This window comes from Pithys albifrons, chromosome 6 (assembly GCF_047495875.1).
Source record: "Pithys albifrons albifrons isolate INPA30051 chromosome 6, PitAlb_v1, whole genome shotgun sequence".
In the NCBI taxonomy this organism is placed as follows: Eukaryota; Metazoa; Chordata; class Aves; order Passeriformes; family Thamnophilidae; genus Pithys; species Pithys albifrons.
Window position 1 is genome coordinate 55,410,167 of NC_092463.1, and position 18,865 is coordinate 55,429,031.

General features: G+C 39.3%; 1 protein-coding gene across 2 annotated transcripts in view; it reads right to left on the reverse strand.

Annotated features, from left to right (window-relative positions):
* Positions 1–18,865, reverse strand: part of GALNT18 (polypeptide N-acetylgalactosaminyltransferase 18) — a 226,617-nt gene that overhangs the window by 40,937 nt on the left and 166,815 nt on the right. For both annotated transcript variants that reach the window (XM_071558981.1, XM_071558979.1), the window contains exons 8-10: positions 13,936–14,121; positions 8,659–8,796; positions 5,425–5,520 (exon numbers count right to left, since the gene is read on the reverse strand). In XM_071558981.1, the coding sequence (XP_071415082.1) occupies positions 5,425–5,520; positions 8,659–8,796; positions 13,936–14,121 (420 nt within the window). The remainder of the gene's footprint in view (positions 1–5,424; positions 5,521–8,658; positions 8,797–13,935; positions 14,122–18,865) is intronic.

The window sequence follows — 18,865 nt, forward strand, 5'->3', positions numbered from 1 at the left end:
TTCCTGGCACTGATGATTGTTCAGTACCATTTGAATTTCATTAGGTACAGGAGTCTAAAAAAAAATTTAACATAACAACAGACTCACTAAAATTAAGGCTGTATTAAAACTCAATTTTGAGATCTTTATATTTGTAATATCTCAAAAACTTGAAGATCATAATAACTTTAGAGATGTCTAAATTATTAATGTAAAATAAGCTGAAAAATTTATTCTGCTCCCTCTCCAAATTATTTTCAAAAGCAATTTTAATTGTTTTGATAATTACTTGCTGAACATTCTATGAATTGTTCCCTCTCCTGGGTTCTACAGATTTGGCTAAAAATATACAGTGTCTGTGATTGACCCTGTACTTTTTTAGTGGAATATAAATGCCTTCAGTGATAGCCATTTTTAGTCATGCATATGTTCTTGGTTACAAATCAACAAGTATCTGTGCATGAACAAACACTGTGCTGAGGTTGGATTGAAGAAAATACAGCTTTTATAAAACTGTATGTGAAAACCATTTTAAAAGGAGCAGTCAAGAACCATACAAGAAGTTTTTAGAAGTTTAGAAGTTACTGGGAGTTCTTCTAGCAGCTGTTCCAAGTACTTCACACACCGTGCTTAGAATACCAGATCATTTTTTCAGGTCAGAGTCTCGTACAGTGTGAAGGGGCACAGCTCTAGGTGCTGGCAGGACTTCCTTTCACTGCCTTCAGTGCAGATGAAATAATTCACACCAGACAGGGCTACAGTCACAGGTATCCAAATGTCACTTCTGCAATCTCTTTTAAGAATATGAAATTATATAAATGGGTGTCCCTTCTCACCTACATTTTTTTCCTAGTGATTTCCCCAATCTAGTTTTCTGACCCTGGTCCTCAATTTTAATTCCTAAAAATCTGACTGGTTCGTATTGACTTTCATATCACTGGATGAGCTTTGGGTTTAAGTGCTTATAAATTGAGCATTATGTGAGCCAGAAGCTATTGAACAAGGGAACAGAACTGCCCATTATCCCCTCAATCACATGCACTTTTCAAGGTATGTCTGAACTTAAACTATCTCTTCCCTGATTGATGGTATTCATTTATTATACAATAAAGTCTCTAATAATGTGGTGTTTCATTCTTATCAAAGAATCTTCTAAATTATCACCTAGAAGCAGTTTTACTGCAAGTGACACACTGTCTACAGTCTGCCTTCAAGATTACAGGCCTGGTTAATCAGCAGTCTCAATCACAAACACCCAGGCTCAGGGGGTTCCCAGAATTAGGAGGTGAGTGCAGTCAGGCCTCAGCATGTACTTACTGCAACTACAAGCAACCATCTTTTCTACCCAAAATAGGGGCACTGCTGGAAATAGATCTTTTAAGGCCTCAACTTATGACTGAATTGCATGGGGAAGAATTAGAACAGTACTTCTACCCTTTTCTGCATGAACCCCCACAACCCCACATGAACTTTATGTCTATGTACTGTTTTGCCACTCCTATTCTTCTGCCTTCTCATTTATCTGCTCTCACTGTCTCCCTTGGTGCCAGTTTGCCCCACCTTCCAATTTTCTGTTTCCCTCTACCATCACAGTTGTGCTTTGCCTCTGACTGTCCTCCTGCAACATGATTTCTATGACTACTGAACAATGTGGTAGGAATCTGTTTGAACTACTTTTGTTAATTATTTGATCATGTTGCATTTACTACATTAGCTGTTTCCATAGTTGCAGAGGCCAGTTTTGCTCATCTGTGCAAAGCAGAAGCAGCACTGCACAGCAGGAGAGGCTTCATATGACAGGCTAGAAGATCCACTAAAAGCGCCTTACAAATGATTGACCCTGAGCTCACCAAAGGTACCAAAACCACCTTATGCACATCTCAAAGCTGCCCAGTACCTGTGGTGGCTGTCAGAAGCAATAGCAGATGTTCGTGTGTGACGGTGATGTTCTTGCTGATGAGTGTGGCGAGTTACTCCAACACACTGTATGTCACTGGACAGATTGGAGTAGTGATGACAGTGTTGTTTTGGGCAGAGAGTGACTAAAGGCAGAAATGCAAAGATGGGATGATTAGGGAGCAAGACCCTCTGGCAGCAGAACCGGGGGAGGACGAGCAACAGGGACAGCTACACTGTTCAGATGCCACCACTTAGCCAAGGAGGCTCTCGACAGAATCTGTCATTACCTGGGCAACATTTTGTAATAAAACCATTCTTGCTAAAGATAAAGGAATAGCAATTCCTCCCTAAAATTCATGGGAACACATTGCAGGATCATCGCTCATTCTATCATTGGTTGAACATGCACAGTGCTCTACAGTGGATGGCATCGTAACTCCTGCAGCATTCAGGCTCCTGGGGACCAGGACAAAACCAGCTCCCCTGGAAAGCACTCTCTGAAGATGGCAGTGGAGTAGGAAACATACCTAATCATAGGTTCTAGTTTCTCAAGAGCCCTCTGTCTTTTCAGGCCAAGCCAAATACCCTGCTGGGACAAATTCTTTCTCATTAGTAGTATCAGAGGGCTAAGGAAACGGACAGATTATGTTCTGATTATCTATTCCATCCTACTATTGAACCACACATAAGATTTGCATCAGTTTCTCTATTTGCAGAATGGAAGCAAAAAATAAACACAGTTATAAAGCACTTCAAGATAAAGGACTGAAGGAATGAACTATGAATATGCTAATGTTAGTTACAGTAGACATATGGAGTGGATTGCTGAAAGTTTGGGAAATCTGATTCACAGAATTCTTATCATCACTAATTCTGATTCTATTTAAAATGAAACTAAACACTACAAGGAAATTTGTTTCTGACAATTTCATTGCAATATTTGAGGATATTTCCTTGCCATTTTCTACTGCTTTTAATTATGAAGCTACACATGATGTTTTTGATACTGTCTGCAAAATATGGAGGATGGAATTTTAACATCAGGTACACAGTTTCATTCCCCTTCTGTTGACTTCAATGATTTCTTCCCTGTGGCAAACATATTGAAAGGAAACAGTAGCTGTGCCTACAATTCTAAAACTATTGCTCATACCTCATGTAAGCTATTTCTTATTCAAAAAGATGGAAATCCAAAAACATTTGAAAGAGGTTAGTGGGCAAAAATAAAAGGAAGTCACTCAGTTTAGAAGAAGGGCTATAGCAGTAACTAAGAACAGCAACTGAAACCGCATATGAGGAAATGGCTCCTGACAGCCAGATATATAACTGCACATCAGATGCAACTGTGCAAAGTCCTCCTTGGTGGCAGCAGTAAGTGTCAAAGGAACAGCTACAACAGGAAAACTTTGCACCGGAGCCAAGAATGGCATCACCCAAACACTCACACAGGCAGTCCTGAATCAGGGCACTGGTGGGTTTTGGTAAGCACTGCCGGGGGGGCAAAATATCCCCCTTCATAGAGCATTTCACCACTGTTAGAATAAAATTAGCATCTCAGCAGTACCTTTTGTGGTTACTGTCAAGTCCAATAAGACTAAAAGGAATGTTTATACAAATATTTCTCACGTGCTAGAGAAAAATAAATGGCTGCAGCTCTGCTTAAGCAAGAAAGGCAACATGCGCAATGGAAATCTTGTAGAAGTATGCTGAATGAGGTTTGTTAGTTCTTTATCTGTCAACGCCATAACCCCTAATACAAACTCCAACTCTCTTCTAAAAAAGTTCTCACTCATTACAGGGATCTTACTTATATATGGGCCTTTTTGGTTGTTGTTTTTAACAGTTACAAAATTATATACATAGTAATGGGGGAAGGAGACACAATACTGTAATTAAGATGAAGCAGGATCTTGCCAAGAAAAGTTTCCCTTGCCTCCTTTCCCTCTGTCATTTATTTGCTGCTATCTCATTTGTACAGAACTTGGGCTGACATTCAAAGGTAGTTCTTTATCTGGTGAATACTGAACTGTGCTAATTGAAGTGACTTCTGTTGTTGTTGTTTGTCTCTCAACTCTAATTAAAATTTCTAATTGGAATTTACAGCCATGCCTGCAGTGTGTTGTTCTCAGAGCTGATATGCCACGAGAGGTTTGGTGCCCTCCCCGAGGATGAAGAATAATGGCTCTGGTTCACGGGTGAATTGCACAGCTCCTTCACAAACACTGAGAGCTATCTCAGAAACCTCCTGGAGGCAAACAGCGGTTCCCACATAATTATGTGACAAACAAGCCACAGCCCACGCAGTGAACGAGTCTGATGGATGGGATTCTCAGATATTTCTGTCTTCATCATTCATAATTTACTCAAGTGTGACGCCACTGGTGATCAATATTAAAGGCCCTCGGCAAGGGAAGCCAGCACAGAGCTCAGCTCAGCCCGTGTAACTCTGCAAGGGAGTACAGAGTCACACCTGCAGCTCACCAACTCGTGCTGGAGTGTTCTGTGAGACCCAGGGACAGGGGAATACACTACCCTGTTGCTCTGGGTGTATTTCTGAGAGATTACAAGGATTCATTCGTTGTACACTCAAAAAAGGTAACTGACAATTCCCAGGGAAAACCACATTCCATAACTTCATAGGGAGGAGCACTATAGAGTCCTTTCGAGAAATCAAATATAAAAGGCAGTCATATAAAATAACTATTGAAACTGGAGGGATTTTTCAGTTTCTCCAATCACTCCCACAAGGATATCCATTTCCTTTATGTCATATTTTCATATGTTAATTTTAAACTTAAATAACCTGCACATCCATCTTTGACAAACATGTTCTAGGCCATGTAAAATTACTTTTCCTGTCAAGATTTGCCTAGAAACACTTTAATTTATGTCCATGTACTTAGCTGGGGGACACATGTCATAACCCTCTTGCTTGCCAAGCTAATAAATCCAGTTGTTGTGTAAGAAAATGGAAAGGTTTCCGTGATTTGAGTCTTTGGCACATATTGGAGTAACAGGACAACAACAAAGAAAGTAAAGAAGGAGCTTAGAAGAGGGGTTTTCACAAGAACAGGATTTGGAATCTGACACAGCTGTATGGTGTGAAGAAAGTGGCTGTGCATTTCAGATTTGTGGGAATGAGACAGTAAATATATAAAGAAAAAAAAATATGTTGCTTCAGATAATGCATAAGTAAACTGTGAGCATACCTATGTATGTATGTAAAACATTTTAAAATGCATTGTTTCATTAATACAAAATGCACAGTTAAGATCAGAAATTAAAGCTTTTATCAACAAATCTGAGAAAGTGCTGACTCTCACATTCCTTAAATTCTTAATTAATAAATAAACTTTGTTATCATGGCATTAATATACTAGTGATTCTCAATTTCTAGCAGAAATAATGTTCTATCTTTCTATAGAACAGCTACCAAACATTTTACTGAGGTGTTGTTGCAGGAAAGCAATGACAGGTACAGGATGGCTCCTCCTACACAATCTGCTCAGAGCAGCAGCAATATCAGAGATCATTAGACAAACTAACCTGCGGTGTCATTCCATGGCAGATATACATGATTGGGATGTTCTCTGTGTCTGGCCCTTGATCAAGGCACAAATCACTTTTCAGGGAATTCTGCAGCTAAAATAAACATAAAGAAAAAGAAATTAAGCAAGTTTTATGTGAGAAAGAAGTGGTCTGATTAATTTCTGTTCTTTAAAAAACCATCATATGTAGTTGAACAAGGAAATATGCAAAATTAAAAATATGTTGCAGTGAAGATTTTGAAGAGAAAGTACCTGGACTAAATTCCTCCTTGCAGATAATCTAGAACTACAGATTTTCATAATGTTGCACAAAGTTTCAGGCAGGGTAGATTTCAAAGACCCTTCAGAGACAGAAATATATTTTTGATACATGTTTTAAAAATATTAAGTCTGATGAGTCTCTGGTACACATCTTATACAGAACCTGAATGTTTTACCAGTGTGGGTAGCTGAGCAGTATAGATGAGGAATTAAACAGCTTTTCACAGTCTCTCAGGAGAGCCTTCTTATTTCTGGAAATAATTCAAAAAACTCCTTTCTGCTGACACCTGAAGACTTGTGGCCAATTGGTATGCATTAGCTTCTCTTTGCATTATTCTGGGCTAGCCCACACACAGCAATGAACAGACTGCAAAGTACTTGGCCTGGTCATCACAAAACCCTGTGTATTATTACCTGTGCAGTGCTGAGACCGTTTTCTGAAAGCGAAGTGCTAAATTAATGAGCACAGATATAGCTGTAAAGGTCTTTCCCAAGTGTGAGGCCAAAGATGTGGATAGCACACCCATGGACACGTATAAAAGTGTTCAGTGCTATAAGGGCAGTTCAGAGAACAGCAGAAAACTCTCTGAAAGAGGGAGTGAAGAGGTGATGTGGTTTGCACCATTGTGATTAACTGAGCAGCTCTTCAGCTGTGCACAGGAGCCTTCTTTGAGGAAAACAAATTCACATGTTTAGAAAGGATGTTTGAAACTGCACTAGCACACAAGAAGTGTGGGCAAGCTGGAGACTGAAGCCAGACAGTGAATAAAATCAAAACCATCTCAACAAGACTTCCAGCTCCAAACCTAACTCTAAATTCAGTAATGGACAGGAAAAATCTCAACATTAAGGAGAAAATAAGCATGAGGTACCAATACTGGCATTATTCTCAAGAATTAAAGCCTCAATAATCAAATAAAGCCTCCTCTCTCTAGGCTTTCTATTTATTATGCATAAATGTAACCATGACTCTAATCATAATCAGATGTCCTGGCACCACTCTCTATCCAAAGTAATGATGAATATTACCTTTATTAATTAATGCCTGGATCCATTCTTACCTTTGTGCTTTCAAAACCTCTTCCACAAACTGCAATTCTAATGCTTGTCCTAGACCTAATGTTATAATCTTGTCCACAACAATCCCCATAATAAAGGAAGGAAAAAAATCTGCCTAGCCCAATGTCAGCAAGTGCCTTAGCTGAGAGGGCTGACCTGGCAGTAAAACAGATACAGAGGTTTTAGTCCCAAGCTTTGAAAACAAACGTGACCTTAACCTAACAGCAGCTGCCCTGTGACTGAGTACTACAGAAAAGAGACAAGACACCGTATTTCTTTGGACACCAATCCTCTTATGAATCTTGAAAACAAAAAATAAAATAAGCTCTTCAAATTTAGTATCTTAATCTCTTACACCAGTTGCAACTCTACAACTTACTTAGAATAACTATAGAGAATAGATCCCTATAGAAAACAGAAACAAAAAAAAGCCACTGGCCTGTTAACTAATAATGCTGTTTCAAAACCTGAGGCCCAGGTTCTTAGGAACTATCCTTTCCAAAATCTTTGGCTTTGTGGCAAACAATTAACCTGAGTAATGCAATTTTAGCCTACCAAGACTTAATCCTAAATACAACCAAAAATATAACCAGGCTGTCAATCCCAGTGCCAAAATCCAGAGATAATTAGTCAATACTGTCATTTGTTCCCTTTCAAACTTAGAGCCTTACAGAATACAGACATAAACTAGGCTACTGAAATTTTCAATTTGCAAAATTATCTCAAACAACTAATTGCAATCAGGTAGTCACTGAATACATCAGCTTTTGGCCCACTGACAGTGCTTCCTCTTAACTTGGAGGGCACTGCAAAATTCAGAAAGAAATTTGCTTCACAAACCTTTCCTCTGCCAGGAATCCCAACCCTAGTTATATGCCACAGCATAGACTAGACATGAATGGTACGACTGTTTTCCTAACTCTCACAGAACCAGAGGAAATTTGGGATTCAAGAAATAAACATGTGGGATGGCTCTGTGGATGCCTATATCCTGACCTGCACCCCTACTCAGACAACTCTTTCAATAACACAATAATAGAAATATCTATGTTTTCTGAAAAAAATGAAGGCAGCTGATGAATGGAATCATTTAAAGAGTAAGAAAGCAGCTGAATAGCTCTGAAACATCACACCTTTCTCCACTGTAAGATGTGGAAGCAAACAGGAAAGTAAACACAAAAGAAGATTTGATATCTTTTCCTAAAAACATTGGGGCACTTTATCTGCTTGTGTTATACAACAGTATTTCATAAACCAGGAAACTGTGTATTTCATAAAGCTCTCCCCTTTACCTGTTGCCACTGTTGCCCACTACTTCCTCTGTCACAGTACAAAGAAGATCTGCTCCTCACATCTCTCCTACCTGATGAGGCCACTCTCACCTGTAGACTGCATCATGTGCATTATTGTGCAGTCCCTACATCATAGAATGACAGCATGGCTTGCGTTGGAAGGGATGTTAAATTCCCCTTCTCCTATCACTACTTTAACAGTTGGGTTTGATGATCTTAGAGGTCTTCCCCATGCTAAATGACTGTGATTCAAAATTCAGATCTGGCTTCAATCTCAAGGAGGTTGCAGCTGAAATACTGAGCTTATTTTGTGAATTCACCTGTTGTGACAAAAATTGCAACTGTTGGCTCCAATGTGCCTTAAAAATCACGCCTTGAGTATTTCTGTGTGGAATGCAAGCCATGAAGCAAACAAAGGAAAAAATCAAGGTTAACATTCAGAATACCTCAGCATAAATGACAGCAGAGCAGCTGTTTCAGTCAACTAACCAGTCTAACAAATTATTTAACTAGTGACTTGAAGTTTATCTGATTCTTCTCCTTAGAGCCAGGCATTTCCTCCATGAATTACTTGCACTACCACATCTTTTTAGAATGGGCAATGTAACCAAGATCCTCACCACTCCGTAGGCGACAGTGTCTGAATACATTCTCATTTCTGGATACACACTGACAAGGTACCACCTAAAGGTCTTGCACTGGAGCTTTTTCCTTAGGGCCTTCCTCTCAGAAATATCACCAATATCAATCCCAGAGTCCTGCACACAAAACAAAGGACAGAAAAAGCAGAAAAGACATCAGAAAATTAATTCACTTCTGGGTAAATAAACATCCAGAGGCTCCCCCATTGCTAAGGTGGCTTTGACCTACGACAATTCCCAGCTTTTGGCAGTGAAGTGAATCTGTAACCCCCACACACTCCATAAGGGTCTCAGTTAAATATGATTTAGGTCCCCATGGAGGGCTCCCTGCCACAGTCTGCTTTGGTGAGTGGAACCACCCCTGTTGCCTTCAGCAGGGTTTCGATCCAGCTTCCAGTGAGTATCGCCGGTGTTCTCTCATTGCCTGGTGCTTTCCAAATCCAGAAGGAATCGGCAGGAAGTAGCAAGTTGCCCAAGAAACCACCTTATTGCTGCTGTCCCACTGTGGCCTAATCATTAGTAGATGACTCTTTCTGGCCGTTTTTGAAGTCTGGGTTACTGTGTCACTGCAAAGAGCAGAAGCTCCGCTTACCTTTCCGAAATAGTGCTTATTAAATTTCTCTTGTAATGCAAAAAGAGAAGTTGCTATTTTTGTTAAAAGCAATTGCAGAATATTCCTTCCCTCAATTTTTATTCACCTTTACATTTCTGGCTAACCTACTTCCTACTTATCATTAGAGCAGGTCACAAAGCACGAGTTTCATAAAATCCCTGCATATAAAAATCAAAAATTTATCACATTAAAATCATGCAGTGGAAAGTTTTAGAAAGGGATCCAAGTGCAAATCCATGGCTGCTCTTTGACAGGAAGGAAAATGAGACGTTTTGCTCCACACTGTGCTTTAACACTTCTGCCTCAGAGCAAAACACAGGATAAATAAATTTTCATGGAAAAATCTTATAAGCTATCTTCTTAAACAACAGCTTTTACTGGGCCATAAACACCCCAAAGATTTTGTCAGCCACAAGACAGGATTTAAAAATATCATTGAAAGCATAGAATTTTCTAAGTTACACATCAAAAAGCTATCTGTATAAGTAGGTTTCTGAGCTACTAAAGCAACGACTGCATCCTGAAGCACTGAATTAACACTAACCTAAAACAAGTATATTTCATTATGGAAGCATTTTTTAACTAAAGTAAAAGTGAATCCATGTCAGCAAGGAATACTAAAAGGTAGAAAACTGACATCTGGCATATATAGACATAACTCAACCTAGTCTTAAAAATGGTGACTCCCCGCCCCTCAAGCCCTACATCATTCATAGGACTTCATGTGGAATTACTCCTTAAGTGGCCATTTTTTCCTGACTTTTGGGGTAAATGACTAGAGGGAGGAAGAGGCTGTAGGGTGCTGTAAGACAATGAGCTGATCTCATGAGAAAACGCTGCTCATGCACTGGCCAGTGTGTCTGTGGGAAGGAAAAGGAGGGTGCTGGCACACAGACATTTGGCTTCCTGGGAGCAGGGTCGAAATTACTCCAGTGCACCTCAGCTCCCTTCTCATGCAACCCTGCAGGCACCAATGCTTTTTTCCTCACAGTTTACTGTGTAAGGTAAGAAAGAGCATCATGGGCCTCAGTAATCATAACCTCCCATGCAGCTGGAGAAGAAAAACAACACATGTAGCACGCTGGCTTTATCGTAAGCAATAAGTCAGTGTGTTCCCCAAAGCTGAGGATATAATGGGAGGAAAAAACCCAAGAAACAAAACCAGAAGCACAGGCAGAACACATGGAAAGCACAGTTCTTGCTTCTGGGACTCGATGAATCTTCCTTTGGGTTTTAGGTGCTCTTCTGAATCTATTTATCTAAGTGATTATGATGCAGAAATCACCACGGCATCTGAGATTCCCATTTGAAGCTCTTGGTACTTCAGAGAGAAGCCCACAGAGAGCCCAAGAGGGTGGTCACAGCACACTGCCAAATGAGTCTGAATCCTTTTTGTTATTGTTATTAATATTAGCTCTCAAAGACTAAAACCTTTGGAAACATCTAAGAGATCTGTGAATTCTTCCATAGAAAAATCGGGTCCTGTGGTTAACATTTTGGAATAACACGTTTCATGGAAAGTCCTGACTATTATAACTGAATACATTTCTATTACCTACACAATCCATTACCAGTGCACTGTTTCATCAGCTTCCAGAGAGAGAATTACTCCTGCAGTTACCCACTTGTGTAACAGTATTTGGCAATTGTATCTGTCTGTCCTCTCTGCATGTCTCTCACAATGAAGTCTTGACATCTTTTTCCCTTAGTTGAAGCTGGGTTTGGCTTCAAAAATTGTCCCTCCTTGGTAATCCTCCATCATCAGCCTTTCTTATCCATGCTCTCTTTGTCCCATGATTATTGGAAGTCTGTATTACAAGTGCCACACAAGCTTTAAGTTAATTTTTAGTTTTGCCTCTTTACACTGAACTCTGACCCTTTCTCCCTGTGTTTCTGTACCAATGAGAGCCTGCATTGCTCCTGACCTTTGGATGTCTGAGAACTCCCTCTAATGATGTCTGTGATTTTCTTCATACTGACTGATTCAATTCATGTCATATTGTCAGAACCAAAAAGGTCCCCAACACTCTTCATAGGATCACAGAATGGCTTGGATTGGAAGGGACTCTAAAGATCACCTAGTTCCAAACCCCACGATGGGCAGGGACACCTTCCACTAGACCAGGTTGCTCAGAGCCCACCCAGCCTGGCCTGGGACACTTCCACAGGTGGGGCACCCACAGCTTCTCTGGGCAATCTGTGCCAGCGCTTCGCCACCCTCACAGTAAAGAATTGCTTCCTAAAACCTAATCTGAACCTACACTCTTTCAGGTTAAACCCATCCCAACTTGTTCTGTCACTCCATACCCTTGCAAAAAGTCCCTCTCCGTCTTCCTTGTAGGCTCCCTTCAGGTACTGGAAGGCCACAATTAGGTCACCCCAAAGCCTTTTCTTTTCCAGGCTGAACAACCCCAATTCTCCCAGCCTTTCCTCATGGGAGAGAGATTCCATCCCTCCAATCATCTTAGTCTCCTCCTCTGCACTCGCTCCAACAGGTCCATGTGCTTCCTGTTCTGAGGCCCCCAGAGCTGAAAGCAGCACTGCAGCACATGGGGTCTCACCAGAGTGGAGCAGAGGGACTCGTCCAACTCTTTCCCTATTTTCCCCATGGCAAAAGATGGAAGCTTTGTGACAGCAGTAGCCTTTGTGAAAATGAAGAGAGAATGTAAGTTCAGGGCAATGATTATTATATTTGTGGTGGGAAAATAACTGGAGGTTGAAGAAGTAAGAAAACTTGTTACTCCTCTTCAAAACTGTAAAAAGAAATCACTTTTGGCATTACAAGATCTACTGTGCAAACAACTTGATGCATTTGGTGGTGTGAAGAAATCAGTTCAGTCCACACACTGAATTTACTTTTCCTTTGGTTAATAACTTTTCCTTTGTTTAATAAATGAATTTTCAAATGTATTATAGCAGGCTTATTTTTCTCGGCTCTATCAGGATAGTCAAGACTGTGTTATTATTACTTGTTAAATGGGAATTTAATAACAGTAATAGCAATTTATCTTTGCCTTCTTTATGAATTTGATTTCAAACTCCATTCAAATCTCAAACTTGCACAAGCTTAAGCACCAACAAAATCATATCTGAATGAATATTATGCAGAGATGTGTATAATACTGTATTTCCTGGTTAGCAAAAGGAATTTCTAAATTTTGTGTTAATGCTGTGTTTGCAAGTCAAAAAATTGAAACTTAAATCAACCAGTGAAAATCAACCAAACTTCAAGAAAATAACTAACAATAAAAAACAGAAACTGAAATTTAAATTTATCATGTTAATCCCATATAATTTCAACTGAAATTGTTCTAACATAAAATAAGTGACCCCATCCAGTCCAGAAATGTCTTTATTCTTGTATGGACTTGAAACAGGGAAACTTAAAGGGCAGCTCAGACTCTGTGAGCATGGGACTAACTTTCAGAAAAGTCCTTTACCTATACCAGATTATAGAAGACATTTTTTTTCCTCGTACTTTCATGATAACTTACGTGGCTAATGCTGCAACCTGAAAATAGGACAGTGACTTTGCCGCTTTGCCAAAATTATCTAGTTTTAATCACTAAAGATGAAAGATAATACTGAAAACAGCTGAATCAACATCAGCATTCATATATCTAGCTGGTTTTCTGTTTCTAACCTTTTTTATTTATTAAAATAAAGGAGAAGTACAGCATCTTATTTCTTGAAAGAAAAATTACAACAAAACCAGTTTCTCTGAACAGTTGTGAGGTCACTCAGCAAAGTTTTACATACATTTTACTAAAGAAAAATTAAATTGTCCTTTAATTTTTTAAGTCTGGACTATTTGCTTTTGTTGCAATGATGAGAACTGCACTCTAAGTTAAACTCCAAATTCAACTAGAGTCATGGTTTCTAACCTGTTGATGGAAACAACCTGTTCTAGATGGATCCTGAAACTTGCCCAGAATAGGTACAGTCACCTTTCCCTGAGGCCTGACTGTGCACACAGAAATACAGAACTACTGAGATCAAACTGAACTCTGAGGTAAGCCAGCCAGCAATATCTTTTTCAATACAATGGACCAATCAGTGCCCATCTATGGAAAAGAAACCAGGCCAGGCAGTGCAGTGGGGAGCTGCAGTTGGATTCTGCAGTACGACATGGTATCCACCAGCCACCCTTAGCCTGATGTGGAGTACTTGAGTCATACACCCCACACTTGCATCAACAGATGTCAGCACCCCTTCTCCCTTGGCAGAATTCTCCTCCCAAATCGGGTGGAATTATAGTTCTCAGTGATGGTAAATAAGAGACTCAAAATAAGATAGATGTGTAATGTAGATTTGATATTTGTTTCCTCCCACATTTCTGCAGCTACTAGATTAAAATGTCCATGAGGAGTCATCAGTGAGGATGATGAACCTGACAAGAAATAAATTTTTAAGGAACTTAAAGAAGCCAAAGCAATTATTTCAAAATAAGATACAACTACATATATGCATGTTTATACATAAACATGTATGTATAGGCATCTCTTATGCCTATTTGTCATACATAAATACATACATACATCTATACAAATAGATTCCTAGTAGGAAAATCAAAATTCAAGGTAGGAACCAAACCCAAAAGAATCTAAAGCCAAAGCTTGCAAACAGTGGTCTCTGTGACTCACCTCCTGGGGTATGTTCCAGGCCATATAGACATGACTCTTAAATTCATCCATCCAGACTTCAGCCACCCGCAGTGCATTCCTCCGGACGTGAGCAGTGAGATCTTCTGTGTATGGTTTATGTGCTCTTTCAATGTGGGCAATCCTGGAGCAAGGCAGGACCTCAACACTTCCTCCACACTGCCATACCTAGGAGATAAAAAAGAGATAATTTACTACTGAGAGCTCCACTGTTGGCCTCGTAAATACTGCAATTATTTGTCTGCTTGTCATTGCTACAAAGGAGAATAACTACTCAAGACTTGCTTGATGATACAGCATGTTTTTTTTCACAGTTATGAGAGGAGAGAGTTATTAACTTGCCCTACCATGAATTATTACTACTGCTTAACCTTTACTATAGAATTTCTATGTTACCAGTAGCCTCTCATCACAATCTTCCAGAATCAATTTAGCTCTTCTCAAGATTATTTAATAAAATTATTTGTAGGGCTTTCAACACAATGCCAATAGTAGCTGGTTCAAGATTTTGCACAATCGACCTCAACACAAACATGCACTCAGAGTCTCAAACTAGGCATCCTGTCCTAACAGGAAAGCTAAGCCAATCACCTTTTTAAGACCACTAAAAGTTTCAGGTTCTAGGAAGATGAAGAATGTAAATGCACCTTATGCTTTGCTTTAAACACAGTTCAGAAAGAAATGACAAAGACTAAGACTGTCTAATGACAATGTTGTATGAACAATTTTGTCAGTCACTACTCCTACAACACATTTATAATGTAGGTTATGTACCTGCTCAAGGGTGTTTCAGCTTTGCCCACTACCACAACTGAGTTAATGTCCATAACAGTAATCACAAGTATTGCATTTATTTCTGATTTTCTCCTCCTGCTTTCAATAAAAGAGAAAACCACTTTGGCAGACTCAAGAGTCAGTGAAGTACATGTATTATTTTCCATAGATGCTCTTTTTCTGTGTATCTTGTATTATTCAAACTTCCTAAGCAGCTCAAGGCAGCACATTCAGAACGGCTGAGTGGATGCTGCTCAGGTGAAAGCCCAGATGTACTCCAACTGTTTGATCCTGCTGAACAAGTACCTCAGTGTTCCACAGGCAGGTGTACTCACTGAGAAGTGACAGAGTTTGCCTCATGATACTGCCAACAGGGATTTCTGAGGTTTAGTATCTCATACTAAGAGAGCAAAAAATGAGAGCAAGGGTGCTTCTTCCACATATAGCTCATCCAGGAGAGTATATTCTGGTCTCCCTCCTAGTGGCCAGCGGTGTGGGGGTTGGCAGAACATCCTGTTCTGGAACTGATCTCAGACCCCTCAGGTCTGTCCATCCTATAGGCATATGCTCTACTAAGGAGGCACTTTGTTCAGTCATTCATTTTATATATTTAGACATCTGGCTTGAAAACAGCATTTAGGCATTTGGCAGCTCCTGAGACCAGAAAATGTGGCATGAATTCAGAATGTTTACAAAGCTTTTTCTGAACTGGTGCCTAATTGCATTCAGCATATGCTGGGAGAAGAGACAGCCTTAGTTTTCAGAGCTCTCTGGAAAATGAGCTATCCCATAAACCTGCTGCACAGTCAAGAAGGGAGCTGAAAAAACTTCAGCATGTCTCTGTGTCCAGAACTTGGAAAACCATAAGAGTAAATAAATATAAACCGTTATCAACATCAGAGCAAAACTAAGATGATAATATATATTTAAAAATAAATGTGCAATTGATCTGGCACAAGAATAAATAATCTGGAAGCAACATTTGTGTCCTGTCTATCTAAATGTCATATTAAGTGGGCAATCCAGATTAACAATTTAACAAAATTAATCGTTTATCAAACATTTAATTATAAATGGTCCAGCTACATGTCCTAATAAAGATTAAATGTGAAGTGTCATCAGGCTGCATTCACACAATGCCTGCTTTCAGTCCAAGTCATTTCTCAGAACAGCACTGACATCCAGCTATAAATAGTTTCAGAGTTACTCACTACATTGCTTAAATTAGTACCATAAAAGACAAAGAAAATGTAGAGATGGCCGTAACTTAGCCTAGGACAAGGCAATTCACACACCACACACACTGTCTACTCTGTCCAGCCTTTGCTCATTGTAACTAGGGATGGTCTTGATCCAAGTCCAACGTGTGAACATCAAATCTTTGTGGGATTTTCAGTTGGGTCTCAATGCCATCTTGACTACAATTTGAGCCAAAAATTCACACTCTATAATAAGCTGCATTTCCAAGTAAGTTTCTAGGAACTGAAAATCTGAAGAGCAGACTCATCCATAATTTTAGTATTAATTCAGTAATAAGTGAAATATTATTTGACTTCATAATGAAGTTATGTGTTTTTAGCAAACATCCTGAGATGGCCAAATCTGTAATATAGTTTGTAAATAACAAATACTCACTCTCTGTATAAACACCAATTAATCAAATCCAGTGGTCACTCCCTTCTCCCAGACTTTTGGTCTTTGTTATGTTTCCAAAGACTAATTAATTACCATCAATTAATTAGCTATCAATACAGATGCTGACAGAACAGGTGGGTCTTACTAAACAGTTTCAAAACCACATTCTGTTGTTTTAAAGCAAAAATCACCTAAAATCCATGAAACTGTGATTAAAATGCAGCAAAACTGAACTAGAGGTATACACTAATAGCTTCCACTTATCAAGATGAATTAAAGTCCTCTAATTAATGACTTTTAAAAGAAGACATAGGAAACACAAGTGCTCTGAAGATCTGTGAGTCACAGTTGTGCAGAGCTTTGTAAGGGCAGAAAGCACAATCCTGACACGCTCAGCTGGGCACAACTGGGACAAGCCACAGCCCCTTTCTCTCCCAGGGGCTTTTGTTGCCAGTGGGATTACAGTCCACCAAGAAAACTCTTTTATCCGAACATTTCCTTACACTTAGGGAGAGGTTGGCTGTACAAAAACATAATGTAGGTAGGTAGGCAACAGAGTGAGACTTTCAAAGGACCCTGTAATCTCATGGAATTCTGAGTTCCCAGCTCCCTAAAATGTGCAGTCTCCAGCCAAGGAATGAAAAGCTTTGCTATTCATACACTAAATATTAAACACTATACTAAACTGGGTATATGAATACTAAACCATAAACATGATTAACTATTACACAAAGTGTCAAGGAGGGGTTTTATTCAATTCTTCTGTGATTATATTTTCAATAGTTCAATTTCTTGCAGTTTGATTCTTTCCCTCTTGGATTGACTGTCCACCTGACTGGCAACTCCCATCTCCCCCATCTCCTTTACTCATAAACAAATCCACGATGCTCTAATCACTGTGTTGGAGACATTGAGGGTAGCTGCAGGTTTTTCAAGATATCTAAGAAGGTACAAATCTCATGTCAAAAGTGCACAGCAGAGACTAATTAGTTACTCTGAACCAATACCTTTTAGTCAAATATAATTTTTTAGGGGGGGGTGTAATTAATGTCTTAACACTAATAAATATACTCAGAGGGAAGTGACAAAGCCTTTTAAGAGTTCTCCGCTCTTCATCTAATAAAATTCCTGTAGACAAGAGATTGTCTTAACATATAAGAAGTAAGAATAGCAGTTGAGGGGTCAGTTCCTCACAACTTCACACATTTCCCCTGTGGATTTTGCAGTTATTTTTTTGCTCTCATTAGAATTCTTTGTTCAGGCTTTGTCTATACCATTTTATGTGATGGTTTATAAATATATACAAAATTTTAAAATCAGTGAAGTTTTCCCAAATTATGACCCATGACTTTAACAGCAAGTCTAAAGATAAAAGAGCTTCAAAGACTGTTATTAATCGCATGGAATGGTTTGAAGTAAAATGTTTTATCTCTGAGCATACTGTGACTGCAATCAGGAATACTTAATGACCAATCTGCTTGTACAAATTGCAAGGAAGAAGCTTGATTAATTTCCTCAACTATGGTTAAAAGGAAATTCAGCACTTTTTCCTGTTGGCCATGAAGATGTTTTACCTCTGGTAGGGAAGAGGTGGAAATTGCCAGCAATAGTCTCAATTTCCTGTCAAATCTTTAAATACAAATATGCATTTGTAAAAATTAACATGTGGTTTCATCACTGTGACACAATAAACAGCAATTCACATTTCATGCTGTAAAAGCACCTATTTCAAAACTGTACCAATGGGTCTCAGACTTTGCCTTAAGGTAAAGACCTTAGAAAGTTCTCAAGCATGAGGGGCTATAAATCTTTGGGAGCACTTCCCATGATTCTGAAGACCCAGAAAGGCAGAAAGAGGAATTTCTTGAGATTGCGGCTGTGATGTTTCAGTTTGCAAATGCAGTCTTTCAGAAAAAGAACACACCAACTGGAGTTTCCCTTCCAAAGAGCTCTCAGAGTCCACTTTCAGTGTATTTTCAATGCTCCCTTCCAAAAGGGCCTTAGAAAGGGCTCTTTATTCTCAAATTTCCTGAGGAGGTTCATGTATCTGGTATAGCCCCAAGAGTAGCTTAGAGGGATTCCTCTTCTTGAAGAGGTTCTTTGTTCCTTCATCACTCCAAAAGGTAGTAAAATTCCATAAGAAAATTCAAGGTGTAAGGGGACAGTAGCAGTTCCAAAGTGAAGACTTACAAAGCTGGAAGGCTAAAACCAGCAAAGCCTATGACCTAAACTAAGCAAAGCAAGTGAGAGATGACAGGAACATTAAATGAATACACAGAATTTATGGGGAGGGGAGGGGAAGGTAAAAAAAGGAGAGGAATCTCCCTTTTAAATCTTCAAATCTTCAGCTGTTATGGCTTACTTGGAGAATATTTCCAACCTCGAAGCACTTCATGCTGTTTAGTTACCAAAGATACATTTACACATAATTGTGGCCCTGTATCTGTGTGAATTTATGTTCACCAAGGCTAAGGTAGCACCACAGAGCACCATGCACTGGGAG